At 46.2% G+C, this 19,348-nt stretch overlaps 1 protein-coding gene across 13 annotated transcripts in view; it reads left to right on the plus strand.

Annotated features, from left to right (window-relative positions):
* The window catches only part of GRAMD1B (GRAM domain containing 1B), a 1,544,984-nt gene that overhangs the window by 904,078 nt on the left and 621,558 nt on the right, over nucleotides 1-19,348 (plus strand). For 7 of the 13 annotated variants that reach the window (XM_069614100.1, XM_069614089.1, XM_069614090.1 and 4 more), the window contains one exon: nucleotides 7,423-7,446. The exons of the other annotated variants lie outside the window; for them this stretch is intronic. In XM_069614100.1, the coding sequence (XP_069470201.1) occupies nucleotides 7,423-7,446 (24 nt within the window). The remainder of the gene's footprint in view (nucleotides 1-7,422; nucleotides 7,447-19,348) is intronic. 13 annotated transcript variants of the gene reach the window in all.

The raw sequence follows: 19,348 nt of genomic DNA on the forward strand, positions 1-19,348 counted from the left end.
CAGCTTCTGCTACTCATTTTAGTGTCGTAGATCTTAAGAATGCTTTCTTTAGTGTTCGTATACACAAGATAGCAGATACTTGTTCGCTTTCACCTTAGGGGGACGCTCGTTTACATTCACCCATCCGCCACAAGGATACACGGAAAGTCTATGCATTTATAGTAGGGCTTTGAAAGAGCAGCTTGACACACTTGAGTTGCCTACCACTTGTACATTGCTTCAATACGTAGATGATGTTCTTTTAGCTGCTGATTCAGAAAGTGCCTGTAAGGAGGGCACTGTGTTGGTGCTTATTCACCTAGCAAAGCATGGACATAAAGCTTCACTGAAAAAGTTTCAATATTGTCGACAGGAGGTCGCCTATTTAGGCTATATCCTGTCAAAGGAGGGAAGAAGATTGACGCCTGAATGGATTCAAATCATTTCTAGCATGTCTGTCCCAAATTCACAGAAGGAAGTCAGACCCTTGATAGGAATGGCTTTTTACTGTAGGCAGTGGATCCCGAACTTCTCACTAGTGATTAACCCAATTTTGGCTTTGACAAAGAAGGGCATTTCTTTGCCATTGCTGTGGAACTTGGAACACCAGAAAGTGTTTGATCTGCTCAAGACTGCACTGTGTTCCGCACCAGTTTTGGGCACACCAAATTATGAAAAGGCATTCGAGTTGTATGTGCATGAACGTGATGGATGTGCTTTGGCTGTATTAATGCAGGAACATGGAGGGAAGAATAGGCTGTGCAGCTACTTTTCTTCCGCCCTTGATCCTGTCGCATGCGCTTTGCCAAGATGTTTGAGAGCTGTCGCAGCTGCTGCTGCGTCTGTAAAACAGATCAAGGGTATGGTCCTAGGCCATGCTTTAACCTTGTTGGTACCTCACTCTGTAGATGTTCTTTTAAATAGAACACAAACACAAAACCTCACCTCCACACGATTAACGAGATATGAATTGATCTTATTTGCACCACATATAAAAATAAAGAGGTGTTGTGTATTGAATCCGGCTGAACTATTACCTTTACCGCAAGGTACTGCTTGCAGTGACGAAATGTCACATGACTGCCTTTACACCACAGAACAAGAGACTAAAGGCAGGATTGACCTGAAAGATACATCTTTAAATGACCCACAAGGGGAGCTGTTTTGCAATGGCTCTTGCTTCAAACTTCCGGATGGTACATCCACGGCTGCTTATGCCATCACCACACTAAGCACGATTGTGGAAACCAAAAGAATTTCGCATAACTCCGCGCAGGCCGCAGAGATGATTGCATTGACTCGAGCTTGTGAACTTTCCAAAGGGCTTAGAGTAAATATATATACTGATAGTCAGTATGCTTTTGGGGTAGTTCACAACTTTGGCATGGAATGAAGATTCCATATGGCTCCTTGATAGTGTGGTTACTTTTAGCGCTTGCATCTCCCCACTCAGTTAGCAATCATGAAATGTGCAGCGCATCAGAAAATCATAAATGATGTAGGAAAAGCGAACGATTTTGCTGACCAGACAGCCAAACAAATGGGCTAGTGATCTCTATACAGATTTGTACACTACAAGGGAAGCCACAAATGTTTGTACCATAGATGAAGGTATTGAATCAGTAAAGAATATCCAAGCCAATGCCACTTTAGAAGAAAGTAAGCAATGGGCTGAGGGTTTGGCAAGGTTGGATGATGATGGGTGTTGGGTGGATAAGTTAGAGGGAAAATGGATGCTGCCAGATGCGTACATTACTCTGATGGTCCAATGGCTCATGGGCCCACCCACATCTGTGCCAGGAAGGTATACAAAATGTTAGAAAATGTCTGGGTGAACGATAACATCTCGAAGGTAGCTGAATGTTTTGTCCAGAGTTGCATGATCTGTCTACAGCACAATATGGGGAAGGGCACATCGACACCAAGGGGTAGTTTTGGTCCACCTTCTGTCCCCTTTAAAGTGATCCACTTTGACTTTATTGAAATGGAGCATTGTAATAATTTCAAATTTGTTTTGGTTGTTATTTGCGGCTTTAGTAAATGGGTTGAAGCCTTTCCTGTAAAAGATGCCACAGCAATGACAACGGCGAAAACCATGCTTAAGGAATATGTTCCTAGGTTTGGTTTGCCAAGGGTCATCTGGTCAGACAATGGTCCACATTTTATTGATGCTGTGATTCTGCAGGTATGTGCGGGATTACAGTTCGATAAACAGTTTAATTCGGCTAGATATGCTCAGAGTGCTGGATTGGTAGAGAGACACAATGGAATTTTGAAGAACAAGCTCGCTAAAACGTGTGCCGGCACCAAATTGAAATGGCCGGACGCCTTACCGATAATGTTACTGTCAATGCGCACCACCGCACAGGCTAAGACTGAGCTCTCTCCATATGAAGTGGTCATGGGTAGGCCAGCTAACATGATGTTTAGATGTCCAGTTCCTCTCCCTGCCCACTCTGAAGGGCTGGTACTCATTGCGGGGTGTCGAGAGCCAGATAGCTATCTGTATGAGATCTGTGTTTATTTGTAACTGCGCAGTATTGATCTGTGAATCTTTATAGCCTGTGTTTGGTGTATTTCCTTTTGTGGTACTCAGCCTCAATATTTCCTTGTTTTTACAACAATGATATCCTCTCTGTCTGCCTCCAGCCACTCACTCTTGTTCACCGCATCACATGCAACCTCAATAATGACAATATCCTGCTCTCTGGTCAGATCGGTCATGTCCCCATCCTCCACCACATGTCTAGACAGGCAGTCAGCGACCACGTTTTCCCTACCAGGTACATAACTTATTCTAAAGTTGCAACCCAGTAAACCCACCATCCACCTAGCAATCCTAGGTGAACCTCTAGCCCAATCAGAACTACTCATAAATTGAGCTAAAGGTTTATGGTCAGTTCTTACCTGAAATTTCTGGTTCCAAAGAAAGAATTTAAAATTAAGTATTGCCCAAAACACCGCTATAGCTTCTCTCTCTATAACAGAATCGTTTTTTCTGCCCCTGTAATGGTCTCGAAGCAAACACTATTACATGCTCCATATTTCATGAATCAAGTTGAGCCAATGTGGCACCCAAACCTAAAAGACTTGCATCTACTGGCAGTACGGTCCACCTCCCAGATACAAAACCACCCAATGATGGAGCCCTGGAAATGCCTTTGTTAATGGCTGTAAAAGCTATTTGACAATCCTCAGACCATTTAAAATTGATCCCTTTCTTAAGCAAATGTCTCAATGGAGTCGAAATGGAAGCAAACTTGGTTGTATTTACACGCAGCGTTTGTGCTGAAAATGCCTCATTGGGTCCATTGGAATGGGGTTTTACTGCTATCGGCCAACCCGTGATCTGGCGCTAAGAGCACCGGACCGGCTTGTGCTAATGCAATTAAAGTTGGGCGGTATTACCCGCAGGATACCGCCCAACTCGTGATGAAGTCCAGAGTCTAGATCATGTCCCCTCCTCCATGGCCAAGAAGAAGCAGGCTCCGAGCATTCTTATGCCATCCGACATGAAGAAGGAGGAACCATGCTTTCTTCTACCATACATGGACATGGAGAAGCAGGAACCATGCTTTCTTATACCATACATGGACATGAAGAAGCAGGGCACAAGCATTCTTATACCATACATGGACATGAAGAAGCAGGAACCATGCATTCTTATACCATACATGGACATGAAGAAGCAGGACCCAAGCATTATTATACCATACATGGACATGAAGAAGCAGGACCCAAGCATCATTATACCATACATGGACATGAAGAAGCAGGACCCAAGCATTATTATACCATACATGGACATGAAGAAGCAGGACACAAGCATTCTTATACCATACATGGACATGAAGAAGCAGGTTCCAAGCATTATTATACCATACATGGACATGAAGAAGCAGGAACCATGCTTTCTTACACCATACATGGACATGAAGAAGCAGGACACAAGCATTCTTATACCATACATGGACATGAAGAAGCAGGTTCCAAGCATTATTATACCATACATGGACATGAAGAAGCAGGAACCATGCTTTCTTATACCATACATGGACATGAAGAAGCAGGACACAAGCATTCTTATACCATACATGGACATGAAGAAGCAGGACCCAAGCATTATTATACCATACATGGACATGAAGAAGCAGGAACCATGCTTTCTTATACCATACATGGACATGAAGAAGCAGGACACAAGCATTCTTATACCATACATGGACATGAAGAAGCAGGACCCAAGCATTATTATACCATACATGGACATGAAGAAGCAGGACCCAAGCATCATTATACCATACATGGACATGAAGAAGCAGGACCCAAGCATTATTATACCATACATGGACATGAGGAAGCAATAACCATGCATTTTTATACCATACATGGGCATGAAGAAGCAGGACCCAAGCATTATTATACCATACATGGACATGAAGAAGCAGGACACAAGCATTCTTATACCATACATGGACATGAAGAAGCAAGAACCATGCATTTTTATACCATACATGGACATGAAGAAGCAGGAACCATGCATTCTTATACCATACATGGACATGAAGAAGCAGGAACCATGCATTCCTATACCATACATGGACATGAAGAAGCAGGACCCAAGCATTATTATACCATACATGGACATGAAGAAGCAAGAACCATGCATTTTTATACCATACATGGACATGAAGAAGCAGGACCCAGGCATTATTATACCATACATGGACATGAAGAAGCAGGAACCATGCTTTCTTATACCATACATGGACATGAAGAAGCAGGACCCAAGCATTATTATACCATACATGGACATGAAGAAACAGGAACTGAGCATTCTTATACCATACATGGACATGAAGAAGCAGGAACCGAGCATGCTTATACCATCCATGGAGATGAATAAGCAGGGTCTGGGTATTCTTATACCATCTATGGACAGGAAGAAGCAGGACACAAGCATTTTTATACAATTGAAGTACATGAAGAAGCAGGATCAGAGCATTCTCAAATCATCCGTGGACTTGAATACACAGGACACAATCACTCTTGCACCATCCTTGGACATGAAGAAGCAGTACCTGAGCATTCTTACACCACCCAGGGACATGACAAAGCAGGACACAGGCATTCTTATATCATTGACAGACATGAAGAAGCAGGATCTGATCATTCTTATACCATCCATGGTCATGTAGAAGCAGGATTTGAGCATTCTTATACCATCCATGGTCATGAAGAAGCAGGATCTGAGCATTCTTATACCATCTATGGAGATGAACAAACAGGATATGAGCATTCACAAATCATCCATGGGCATTAAGAAGCAGAATTCAAGCATTCTTATACCATCCATGGACATAAAGAAGCAGGAACTGTGCATTCCTATACCATCCATGGGGATGAAGAAGCAGGATTCGAGCTTTCCCAAACCATCCATGGCCATGAAAATGCAGCACCTGAGCATTCTTACACCAACCATGGACATGAAGAAGCAGGACACAAGTATACTTATACCATTGATGGATATGAAGAAGCAGGACACAATCATTCTTATACCACCCATGGACATGAAGATGCAGGATCCGAGCATTCTTATACCATCCATGGAGATGAAGAAGCAGGATCTTATGGACATTAAGAAACGGTTTCTGAGCATTATTATACCATCCATGGACATTAAGAAGCAGAATTGAAGCATTATTATACCACCCATGGACATAAAGAAGCAGGAACCATGCACTCTTATACCATCCATGGAGATGAAGAAGCAGAACCCGAGCACTCTTACACCATCCATGGACATGAAGAAGCAGGACACAAGCATCCATGGACATACCATCCATGGACATGAAGAAACAGGATCTGCACATTTGTATACCATCCATGGAGATGAATGAGCAGTATCTAAGAATTCCCAAATCATCCATGGCCATGAAGAAGCAGGACCCGATCATTCTTACACCATCCATGGAGAAGCAGAATCTGAGCATTCTCATACTATTGATGGACATGAAGAAGCAGTATCCAAGCATTCTTATACCATCCATGGACATGAAGTAGCAGGATCCGCACATTCTTATACCATCCATGGAGATGAAGAAGCAGGATCTCAGCATTCCCAAATCATCCATGGATATTAAGAAACAGAATCTGAGCAGTCTTATACCATCCATGGACATGAAGAAGCAGGATCTGAGTATTCTTATACCATCCATGGACATGAAGAAGCAGGATTCTAGCATTCCCACTTCATCCATGGATATTAAGAAGCAGAATTCAAGCATTCTTATACCATCCATGGACATAAAGAAGCAGGATCCGCGTTTTCTTATACCATCTGTGGACATGAAGAAGCAGTATCCAAGCATGTCTATACCATCCATAGCCATGAAGAAGCAGAACCCGAGCATTCTTATATCACCCATGGATATGAAGAAGCAGGACTGCAAACCCAGGAACATCATCTCTCCAGCCCTGAAATCTCTCCAATGGCTCCTGGTTACTGCTGGTTCATGTTCAAAACCCTCTGCATCATCCACAAGGCTTCCTGGGGCCTGGGACCCCGCTGTATCCAACTGTCTCTCCCTAAATACATCCCTGCCAGGGCCCTTCAGTCTTCTAGCTCCAGCTCTCTGCAGGCCAGACACCTGGGAGTAGGGGGTTAGATCTCTATCCTCTGCTGGAGCCTCTCTGTCTTGAGCCAGATCACCTTCAGTTCTGGAAGATCCTCAAGACCCTCCTTTTCTCTTTTTCCATCCCTCTCCCCCTCCCCTGCTAACACCCCCATCTGACGCAGTGACTGGCTACCTGGTTCCCTCTGAGTTCTAAAGGTCAGCAGCCCCCCCCCCCTCCAGTGAACCCCCTCCCTCGCACTTAGCATGTGGACCCTCACCCCTGAACCCATACAATCCCTGGCATTTGCCTTCCTGGCCTCCCCTCAGCATTCACCTAGCCCCTGTGGCCCTCCCTTCCTCCACCCCCTTCACCTGCACTCCCCTTGCATTTGCTCGCACTCTCCCTCGTCCTTCTAGTTACTGCACTTGCCTAATCCGAATGTCACAAGACGTAGTAGGACCGTTATTGTTGTCTTTCTCCCTTGCCCTCCCCTCTCTCGTTTTGTCTTGTGGTGCCTTGAAACATAATTTGTTGTGTAGGCGCCTTAGAAATATTCAATTAATAACATGAATAAACCACGTGCTATATCCTAGTACTGCCCACCACTGTGCATGTAACAGAGCCGCCACACACAGGGCTAAACAATGGCAGGGGAGGAAGCGCCTCCTAAAGCCGCCGCCGTGCAGCTTCATGTCTTCATGACTCACAGCCTTTGAAAAAGTCCTGTGTTCCTATGAAGATTCGTGTTTGTCTCTTTTATCTTTGTTTTGTGAATTATGTTGAAATGGATCTTCTCTAATTGTTCTGGTTATGTTTTTGTTCCAGTGTGACAGACTTAAGCTGATTAAAGTAAGGACTTTGTCTTTCTCCCTTGGTAGACTCCAGAGCCTCCTGCTTAGTAGTACCGTCCCCCAGTAGTGTAGATAGCGCCTACTCCCTCCCTCTACTGCCAAGGCACTGTACTTCCGGTGGCTTCTGTTACTCCTCCTTTTCTGACCCTTCTGCCTCAAGGTTCCCTGAGACATTTCTAGTGAGTTTCTGCAGAATCCTTCCGGGGCAAGGAGTCTTCACTCTGCATTAGTTCCTCGTGTTCCTCCACGGCAATGAGGCATTGCACTGTGAGGGTCAATCCCCAATGAGGATGAGTAATTACAAGTCATGCTGTGCCGTTTTTGGAGAAACAAGTGAGCCTGCCTGTGTGCATTGCAGGGCCTTAATGTAGGGCCTGCCTAACCAGGCACACTCACGCCAAACTGCAGGATGGGTGACCTTGGCTTGCTTCTCAATGCTCTGCTGTTTTTGCTCTCGTCTCCTCTCATGCCCATTGACCCCCTGGTCACAATTTCTTCCTAATCCCCCTCAATGCTCAGCTCTCCAAATCCCCCAATTAGGACTTTGCTTGCACAAGTATTTAATCAATGTGCCTGCTTCCTGCTGCATGTGATGCCTCTGTTTTACCCTTCCTTGATAGCATAAGATGGCTGAGTGGACCAATGGCGGCTCTGACCTCTGCTCTCTTATGAACCTGTTTTTGTGGATTATGAATCTGAGTTTCACTGGTGCAAAGTCTTGAGATATGCCACATGGAAACTGACATAACATACCAAACATGTAAGGGTCGAGGTGTGTGCTGAAGTAGCCGAAGGCAGCATGTTCCGCGACTTCTAAAAACTCAAAGTAAATCAGTATATTTGGACTCAGTCAGTGGAATAAATGGCAATGTAACACATATGTCAGGGTATTAGGGTATTGATTGGGGTGGACCTAGCTTTGGGAAGCAGCAGAGCTCTTTACAAGTCATAGGGAGGAAGTACACGGCGAGGGAAGCAAGTCACAAGGGAACGGGAAGGTCACAACAGGATAGGTGGAGGATGGGCAGCAAGAGATCTACAAGCAACCAAGGGGAAACAGGGAGGACATCACCCAGTCTCAGGGGAGGTGGGGAGTGAAGGGTTCTTTTCTTGAAGAGGAAGGTCTTGATCTCCTTCCTGAAATTTAAAAGTGGAGGAGACGAGTTTGGTGTTGAGAATGAGGAGGTTCCAGAGTCTGGGGGCGTAGAGAGAGGAGGCTTGTCCTCCGTTTCTTTCCTTCTTGCAATGGCGAAGTTCAAGTCTGCAAACGTCCTTCTGGTGGATTGTAGACCTCCGGACATACTGAGTTTCTGAGTGAGGTAGCTTGGAGTCTTCAGGGCGACAGACTTGTTGATCATGCAGCAAGATGTGAAGATGTTACATGCTTGCTGCAGGATCCAGTGCAGTTTGATGAGGGTCAGGGTGATGCGGCCGAATTTGTGGCATCCTTTCATGATTTGTGCTCCAACATGTAGGACACATTTCAGGGGTGCCTAGGGCATTGCCACCATTCAGGCTGGAGAGGACCAAGGCCTGAACAGCAGAGCTGAAGATGTTTGCTGTGATGAAGAGCATGATTTTTCACAGGGGGGAAAGTGTGTGCCAATCTGTTTGTGTCTTCCTTGCTAAGGAGAGGTGTTTGTTGATGTGCGACGACCTTAGGGACTTTGCTAAGGTGGCCACCTGTGGTGTCAAGTCCATAGTGGGGAGCCAGGTCTGCATGTTAGGGTGTTTGGTGTTGTTGGTCAGCAGTAGGAATTAGGTCTTGGGGGTTAAGCACTAGACATCCAGGATTGGATTAAGGTGAGGCAGGCCTTGCGCCTGTGGATTCATTTATTTGGAGGAGATCTTGAGGTAGAACTGCGTGTCATCTTCGATGAAAAGAGAGTTTAGAGCAGTTCCATATACAGGTTGATGATCAAGTTGAAGAGGATGGTTCCTTCCAGAACTCCATAGTCGATGGGTAGAGTTGGTGATCTGGACACATCCATTTGGATGAACTGGTGAGGGTAAGCGAGGTAGTACTTAAACCAGCTAAAGATGGTCTCTCTGATCTCCATGCAGTGATAATTGTCAGTGAGTGCCTGGTGATCTACTGTGACAAATGTGGCTGAGAGATCAAGGAGTACCAAGAGGCAAGGATGGTCATCCTTGAAGATGTTAAGGGCATGGTCGATCACCTTGATGATAGCAGTTTCTGTGCTGCGCCTGATGCCAGATTGGTGGCCCTTAAGGGGGTAGTTGCCTTCGATATGTTGGATGAGCTGCATAGGCTGCTGCTTTCTCATGGATCTTACCTCAGAAGAAAAGATGTGTGATAGGGCAGTCGTTGCAGAGGTTATCAGGTCCAGTGCCAGTTTCCGGGAGGGGCAGCAGGATTTGTCTGGGTTTGAGGGCATGTGGAAGCTGCCTTGAGTGAGAGAGCTGTTGATGATTGTGAGGTAAGGGAGGAGTGCTTCAGTCAGAGGAGACCTGAGTACAGAGGTAGGGAGGCTGTTGATGATTGTGAGGTAAGGGAGGAGTGCTTCAGTCAGAGGGGCCTTGAGTACAGAGGTAGGGAGGCTGTTGCTGATTGTGAGGTAAGGGAGGAGTGCTTCAGTCAGAGGGGCCTTGAGTACAGAGGTAGAGAGGCTGTTGTCCACATACAGTGCCGTTTCAAGGGTTTGCTAGCGTGGCAGTCAGGTCTTCCGTGGTGTCTGAAATGTTGTCCCACTAGTAGTCGTTTTGGGAGATTGGATGTGTGCTGTTGTCTTTTCTGTATTCTTAAACGTGATCCTCTTCATGCAAGATCAGGCGTGCTGACAGAGTAATCTAGAAATTGCACGTATTCCTGGCATACATACAATGTTTCTATAATGTAGTTATCACGCTGCTCTTGCCATCATTTTTCATGTATGTTAATCCTTCAAACGTTCTATTGTAGATCAGCGCTTGGACATCCTTAGGCACACATGAACATGACATGAAGAAACAAATAGTAATTACATGAATCTTAGCAGACATCACCCAGAGAAGTCTTCTGTCAGCCAGTGGCATCCCCATTCCGGGCCATGCAGTGACCGTGTCAGGATATATTCACCTACTACAGCCATTTGATTAATGCTTTCAAATCAAGATGTTGTATCGTTTGGATACTCTTTGAGATATCAATGTATACATTTGCGTGACCACGTCACCCCCCATGCTGTTTACCTCATAACATTGGCCTTTTGAGTTTATCGTTTCTTCTGTGAAGAAATGAGTTTTATGGATAGTTACTATTTTAAGCTACTTCTTGCCACACAGTCCGGAATATATTGAATGGCCCCACAATCTGAGAATTAGCCAGCGTTCATATGGAGACCTGTGCGCTGTTTTCCTGTTTCATGATGGTAGCCCAGATTGGTGACCTGATTAATTAATACCCCATCTGCGTTTCCTGAATTTAATATGGAGTTAAAAATAAGACCCCAGAAAATAGAACCCCTCCCCCACACATGAACCCATCCAAGGGATGCTCACTTGTGCCCAAACCCAGATCATCAAGTCCTCTGGTGCAGGGTTAAGGTGCAGCACTCTGTCTCCATAATCGAAAAGTTCATATAAGCTTCTAAAACACCAATATAACCTCATCCACCATAAGGTGGTCACTTCAACACCCTTCGACTCATTTCTGGCATATTCTTAAGCTCTTCCTGTGCCATTCTCTTTCGATGGCCCCCGCGGCATCCCACACTTATTCCTAATAGGTCAATGAAGATTCCTGAGCAGGGGGGGGGGGGGTCCCTTTCCCTTCCCGACTCCCTTGGTCTCCCCGAGGCCTTCCTATTTTATTGTCTCCTCTCTTCTACTTCATCTTCCCCTCTTTCAGGCCACGGTGAACCTTAAGTCTGCGTGTTTGTCCCCTGCGATCCGGCTGCATACTCTTGGGGTCCGTACCCTCTTTCTGTCTTGCTGCTGGTGTTGGTGGCTCATCTGCACTGGGCCCCGTGTTATTCTCTCTCCCTCTGCATTCTGTTCTTTAGACCCTTCTTCCTTGATCTTTTCCAAGCGTCGTCCTTAATCATTTCTGTTCATCCATGATGTTATATGATATGATCTGGCATTTATAAGGCGCCTGCACACACGTGTTTCGTGTGTGTGTATTTGGTGGGATTGCAGGGACCAGCGAGTCCATTGCTTCCGCTCCTGTCCCCTCCTTCTGCCTCTTGCAGGAGCCCTTCCATGTTCGGACTTATGACATGTAGTCATTAGCATCCAGGCTGATTTTAACAGACAACATAGGGCCTGATTCATGGAACGTTTTCCTATGGGATTGCACCATTATAAAACACTTGCATGAATCAGGCCCCTAATGTTTCATTTCTTCAGTTCTCAGGAATATGTTGTTCTCGTCGGACATTGTTTCTTGTCAGATCTCTGTGCTTTGTGTTCCTCTCAAATCAGTGATTCCCCGGTGTGTGCTGCCTGGCGGTATTCCACCCTGCCTGTGCCACATGGCGCCGCCAATGAATGACACTGGAATGCCCCATGCCCTCGGAGGCTCTGCCCCTGCCCCTGGACATGTGGCTGGTCTTTTAGGAGATAACTCGGGCATCTTTGTCAGGATGGGCACCACTGGCAGTCAGGCATTGCCCCTCCTGCTGAATCATTGTGCCCGCGGCTCCTGGTACCATTGTACCTGACTGCTGTAGGCCCCACTTCCCCGTGAGTCCCCGCCTCTCAGTGCCCCCCAGACACTAAGCGGATCCTCACCTCTTGCCTTTATTTATTTAATGTAATATGTCCATAGTGCAGGAATCCCCCCCTAGGTGTCAGGGTGCTAAACAATGAAAACAAAGAACATATCCGTTAATTACCACCCAATCTTTAAATTGGAGGCCAGTGAGACGTTGCTCACGTTCTTAGATTCGCCAGTAAACCATGGGAGATTGCGCGGTCCACACTCTATGATAATACGAGCCATAGTATTGCCTGTGCTCCAGTCTGTAATGCGCGTTCTCCGAGGCAATCTGGAGTCTTGAACCCTAATGCAGCCACGGCCAATTGCAGCGTTTAACCAAAACAGAAGCTGATTTCCAAGTGCCTCTCTGGTTCCCGCCTTCTCTGGCTTGCCTACATTAGTGAGGACAAGGTGTCTCCGGTCCACGATGAGTTCCCTTTGAGTAATATCACTAATCTCAGGCATGCGGGGCGCCTTAATGCGGATATCCCTACCAGAGAGGGGACTAACCTGAATAACACTGTGTGGAATGAGCCGAATTCACAGGCCTTTGAGATAATACACTGGCCCCTGTTGGGGGCCTGACTCGGATCGTCGGGCAGGCCCCTGTGGGTGTCGGGAGCACCTGGCACTGACCCTTCGTGTGGCCAGCACGCCACGGACAAAGGGTGGGGATCACCCCACTCGCCCAGGGTCACCGGAGTGACACACATGACTGGGATCACCCAGCACACGGCATCCCCAGCACTGGGGGCACCCGGGCCGGGGTGCTGCAGGCAGCCATGATCACATGGCTAATCAGCTGTGAGGGCGGCGTGGCCCGGCACGGGCGCCGACCTCGTGGAGGGCCCCTCCCTGGGCCTACTCGACGTGGTGTTGCACCAGCCGGGTGCACCCACAAGAAACGACACCGGAATCCTGTGATGGATTGACTGAGAAGCCGGAAACGGCTCATTCTTTTTATTAACTTGGTCACATGGTTCCCCATGTGACAAAGACAACAAACCCTGGGAGATACCATGTCTCCCAACAGGGGTGACAGGCAACACCCCTCCTTTTACATAAAGGCAAAATAAAAGGAACACGATACCATAATACACACACTACCACTATAAATCATAACTACCACACACATGCACCCTTTATTAACCTGGGTGAGAGGGTCTCATGTCACTGAACAGCACCAATGAGGGACCCTGGCACCAAATAAAGCATTCCCGATACCCGGGCGTTCACCGCTCTACATTGTCTACTGACTGGGCCATTTTAAGCAAGAGTCCAAATCTGCCGGCTCCCAGCCTTCATGGGGATGTCTACGGTGTTCATTTCGGACAGTCACAGAGTCCAGCAAAGCCGCACCTGGGCAGGCCCAGGGGCCATATCGGCCAAGTCCACAGTCTGGAGGGCAAGCCTCGTGGCAGGATGGTAGCGGTGGCCAGATGATTAACCTGTTCTGGGTCCAGGAAGACCTCCCCTGGGAGGACCAGGGGACACATCTGGATCCTTTGTGGATGGTGTACAGCTCACCATTGCAGGGCACTCGTGGCGGGATGGCAAACCACTAATTTCACTTCCCCTTCCACTCCAGGGCTGCTGACAGGGAGATATTGGTGGCCGGTATTTGGGGCCACCTATCCTCTTCCGCTCCCTCAGTCAGGTAATCCGGTGACATGGGCGGGCGCACAAGCACTCCTTAGGGAGCCACTGCCCTGCCGGACTCCACCAGGCAAAATCAAGTAACTCAGTTGATCTCATACACTCTGTGGAGCCCAGATTCTCAGTTGATCTCATACACTCTGTGGATCATAGGTTCTCATGTTGATTTCATACACTCTGTGGACCCTAAATTCTCAGTTGATCTCATACACTCTGTGGAGCCCAGGTTCCCAGTTGATCTCATACACTCTGTGGAGCCCAGATTCTCAGTTGATCTCATGCACTCTGTGGAGCCTAGATACTCAGTTGATCTCATACACTCTATGAGCCTAGGTTCCCAGTTGATCTCATACACTCTGTGGAGTCTAAATTCTCAGTTGATCTCATACTCTCAGTGGAGCCCAGATTCTCAGTTGATCTCATAAACTCCGTGGAGCCCAGATTCTCAGTTGATCTCATACACTCCGTGGAACCTAGATTCCCAGTTGATCTCATACACTCTGTGGAGCCCAGATTCTCAGTTGATCTCATACACTCTGTGGAGCCTAGATTCTCAGTTGATCTCATACATTCTGTGGAGCCTAGATTCTCAGTTGATTTCCTACGCTCTGTTATGCCCAGATTCTCAGTTGATCGCATACACTCTGTTAGAGCCTAGATTCTCAGTTGATCGCATACAATCTATGGATCCTAGATTCTCAGTTGATCTCATACACTCTGTGGAGCCTAGATTCTGAGTTGATCTCATACACTCCAAGTTAGATTCTCGGTTGGTCTCATGCACTCTATGGAGCCTAAATTCTCAATAGATTTCCTACACTCTGTGGAGCCTAGATTCTCAGTTGATCTCATACACTCTGTGGAGCCCAGATTCTCAGTTGATCTCATACACTCTGTGGAGCCTAGATTCTCAGTTGATCTCTTACACTCTGTGGAGCCCAGATTCACAGTTGATCTCATACACTCTATGGAGCCCAGATTCTCAGTTGATCTCATACACTCTATGGAGCCCAAATTCTCAGTTGATCACATACACTCTGTCGAGCCCAGATTCTCAGTTGATCTCATGCTTTCTGCGGAGCCTAGATTCTCAGTTGATCTCATACACTCCAGCCTAGAATCTCAGTTGATCTCATACACTCTGTGGAGCCTAGATTCTCAGTTGATCTCACACACTCTGTGGAGCCCAGATTCTCAGTTGAGCTCATATACTCTGTGAAGCCCAGATTCTTAGTTGATCTCATACACTCCGTGGAGCCTAGACTCTCAGTTGATCACATACACTCTATGGAGCCTAGGTTCCCAGTTGATCTCATACACTCTGTGGAGCCTAGATTCTCAGTTGATCTCATATACTCTATGGAGCCTAGGTTCCCAGTTCATCTCAAACACTCTGTGGAGTCTAGATTCTTAGTTGATCTCATACATTCTGTGGAGCCTAGGTTCACAGTTGATCTCATACACTCTGTGGAGCCCATATTCTCAGTTGATCTCATACACGTTGTGGAGCCCAGATTCTCAGTTGATCTCATACACTCTGTGGAGCCCAGATACTCAGTTGATCTCTTACACTATTCTCAGTTGATCTCATACACTCTGTCGAGCCAAGATTTTCAGTTGATCGCATACACTCTGTGGAGTCTAGTTTCTCAGTAGATCTCATACACTCTGTGGAGCCTAGATTCTCAGTTGATCTCATACGCTCCAGCCTAGATTCTCAGTTGATTTTCTACACTCTGTGGAGCCCAGATTCTCAGTTGATCTCATACACTCCGTGGAACCTAGATTCCCAGTTGATCTCATACACTCTGTGGAGCCCAGATTCTCAGTTGATCTCATACACTCTATGGAGCCTAGATTCTCAGTTGATCTCGTATGCTCCAGCCTAGATTCTCAGTTGATCTCATACACTCTGTGGAGCCTAGCTTCTCAGTTGATTTCCTACACTCTGTGGAACCCAGATTCACAGTTGATCTCATACACTCTGTGGAGCCCAGATTCTCAGTTGATCTCATACACTCTATGGATCCTAGGTTCCCATTTGATCACATACACTCTGTGGAGCCCAGATTCACAGTTGTTCACATACACTCTGTGGAGCCCAGATTCACAGTTGATCCCATACACTGTGGAGCCTAGATTCTCAGTTGCTCCCATACACTCTGTGGATCCTAGATTCTCAGTTGATCTCATACACTCTGTGGAGCCTAGATTCTGAGTTAATCTCATACACTCCAAGCTAGATTCTCAGTTGGTCTCATGCATTCTGTGGAGCCTAGATTCTCAATTGATTTCCTACACTCTGTGGAGCCTAGATTCTCAGTTGATCTCATACACTCTGTGGAGCCTAGATTCTCAGTTGATTTCATACACTCTGTGTATACTAGATTCTCAGTTGAACTCATACACTCTGTGGCGCCTAGATTCTCAGTTGATCTCATACGCTCCAGCCTAGATTCTCAGTTGATATCATGCACTCTCTGGAGCCCAGATTCTCAGTTGATCTCATACACTCTGTGGAGCCTAGATTATCAGTTGATCTCATATGCTCCAGCCTAGTTTCTCAGTTGGTCTCATGCACTCTGTAGAGCCTAGATTCTCAATTGATTTCCTACACTCTGTGGAGCCCAGATTCTCAGTTGATCTCATACACTCTGTGGAGCGTAGATTCTCAGTTGGTCTCATGCACTCTGTGGAGCCTAAATTCTCAATTGATTTCCTACACTCTGTGGAGCCTAGATTCTCAGTTGATCTCATACACTCTGTGGAGCCTAGATTCTCAGTTGATTTCATACACTCTGTGTATACTAGATTCTCAGTTGAACTCATACACTCTGTGGCGCCTAGATTCTCAGTTGATCGCATACGCTCCAGCCTAGATTCTCAGTTGATATCATGCACTCTCGGGAGCCCAGATTCTCAGTTGATCTCATACACTCTGTGGAGCCTAGATTATCAGTTGATCTCATATGCTCCAGCCTAGTTTCTCAGTTGGTCTCATGCACTCTGTGGAGCCTAGATTCTCAATTGATTTCCTACACTCGGTGGAGCCCAGATTCTCAGTTGATCTCATACACTCTGTGGAGCGTAGATTCTCAGTTGATCTCATACACTCTGTGGAGCCCAGATTCTCAGTTGATCTCATGCACTCTTTGGATCCCAGATTCTCAGTTGATCTCATACGCTCCAGCCGAGATTCTCAGTTGATCTCATGCACTCTGTGGAGCCTAAATTCTCAATTGATTTCCTACACTGTGTGGATCCTAGATTTTCAGTTGATCTCATACACTCTGTGGAGCCTAGATTCTCAGTTGATTTCTACACTCTGTGGAGCCCAGATTCTCAGTTGATCTCTTACACTCAGTGGATCCTAGATTCTCAGTTGATCTCATACACTCTATGGAGCCTAGGTTCCTATTTGATCTCATACACTCTGTGGAACCCAGATTCTCAGTTGATCTCATACACTATGTGTATCCCACATTCTCAGTTGATCTCATACACTCTGTGGAGCCTAGATTCTCAGTTGATCTCATACGCTCCAGCCTGGATTCTCAGTTGATCCCATACACTCTGTGGAGCCGAGATTCTCAATTGATTTCCTACTCTCTGTTGAGCCCCAATTCTCATTTGATCTCATATACTCCGTGGAGCCTAGATTCGCAGTTGATCTCATACACTCTATGGAGCCTAGATTCTCAGTTGATCTCATACACTCTGTGGAACATAGATTCTCAGTTGATCTCATGCACTGTGGATCCTAGATTTTCAGTGGATCTCATACACTCTGTGGAGTCTAGATTCTCAGTTGATCTCATACACTCCAGCCTAGATTCTCAGTTGATTGCATACACTCTGTGTATCCTAGATTCTCAGTTGATCTCATACACTCTATGGAGCCCAGATTCTCAGTTGATCTCATTCACTCTGTGGAGCCCAGATTCTCAGCTGATCTCATACACTCTGTGGAGCCCAGATTCGCAGTTGATCTGATACACTCTGTGGAGGCCAGATTCTCAGTTGATCTCATACACTATGTGGAGCCCGGGTTCCCAGTTGATCTCATACACTCTGTGGATCCTAGATTCTCAGTTGATCTCGCACACTCTGTGGAGCCTAGATTCTCGGTTGATCTCATACACTCTGTGGAGCCTAGATTATCAGTTGATCTCATATGCTCCAGCCTAGTTTCTCAGTTGGTCTCATGCACTCTGTAGAGCCTAGATTCTCAATTGATTTCCTACACTCTGTGGAGCCCAGATTCTCAGTTGATCTCATACACTCTGTGGAGCGTAGATTCTCAGTTGGTCTCATGCACTCTGTGGAGCCTAAATTCTCAATTGATTTCCTACACTCTGTGGAGCCTAGATTCTCAGTTGATCTCATACACTCTGTGGAGCCTAGATTCTCAGTTGATTTCATACACTCTGTGTATACTAGATTCTCAGTTGAACTCATACACTCTGTGGCGCCTAGATTCTCAGTTGATCGCATACGCTCCAGCCTAGATTCTCAGTTGATATCATGCACTCTCGGGAGCCCAGATTCTCAGTTGATCTCATACACTCTGTGGAGCCTAGATTATCAGTTGATCTCATATGCTCCAGCCTAGTTTCTCAGTTGGTCTCATGCACTCTGTGGAGCCTAGATTCTCAATTGATTTCCTACACTCTGTGGAGCCCAGATTCTCAGTTGATCTCATACACTCTGTGGAGCGTAGATTCTCAGTTGATCTCATACACTCTGTGGAGCCCAGATTCTCAGTTGATCTCATGCACTCTTTGGATCCCAGATTCTCAGTTGATCTCATACGCTCCAGCCGAGATTCTCAGTTGATCTCATGCACTCTGTGGAGCCTAAATTCTCAATTGATTTCCTACACTGTGTGGATCCTAGATTTTCAGTTGATCTCATACACTCTGTGGAGCCTAGATTCTCAGTTGATTTCTACACTCTGTGGAGCCCAGATTCTCAGTTGATCTCATACACTCAGTGGATCCTAGATTCTCAGTTGATCTCATACACTCTATGGAGCCTAGGTTCCTATTTGATCTCATACACTCTGTGGAACCCAGATTCTCAGTTGATCTCATACACTATGTGTATCCCACATTCTCAGTTGATCTCATACACTCTGTGGAGCCTAGATTCTCAGTTGATCTCATACGCTCCAGCCTGGATTCTCAGTTGATCCCATACACTCTGTGGAGCCGAGATTCTCAATTGATTTCCTACTCTCTGTTGAGCCCCAATTCTCATTTGATCTCATATACTCCGTGGAGCCTAGATTCGCAGTTGATCTCATACACTCTATGGAGCCTAGATTCTCAGTTGATCTCATACACTCTGTGGAACATAGATTCTCAGTTGATCTCATGCACTGTGGATCCTAGATTTTCAGTTGATCTCATACACTCTGTGGAGTCTAGATTCTCAGTTGATCTCATACACTCCAGCCTAGATTCTCAGTTGATTGCATACACTCTGTGTATCCTAGATTCTCAGTTGATCTCATACACTCTATGGAGCCCAGATTCTCAGT

The sequence above is a fragment of the Ambystoma mexicanum genome, chromosome 9 (genome assembly GCF_040938575.1).
Source record: "Ambystoma mexicanum isolate Mex_15411 chromosome 9, UKY_AmexF1_1, whole genome shotgun sequence".
NCBI classification, from domain to species: domain Eukaryota; kingdom Metazoa; phylum Chordata; class Amphibia; order Caudata; family Ambystomatidae; genus Ambystoma; species Ambystoma mexicanum.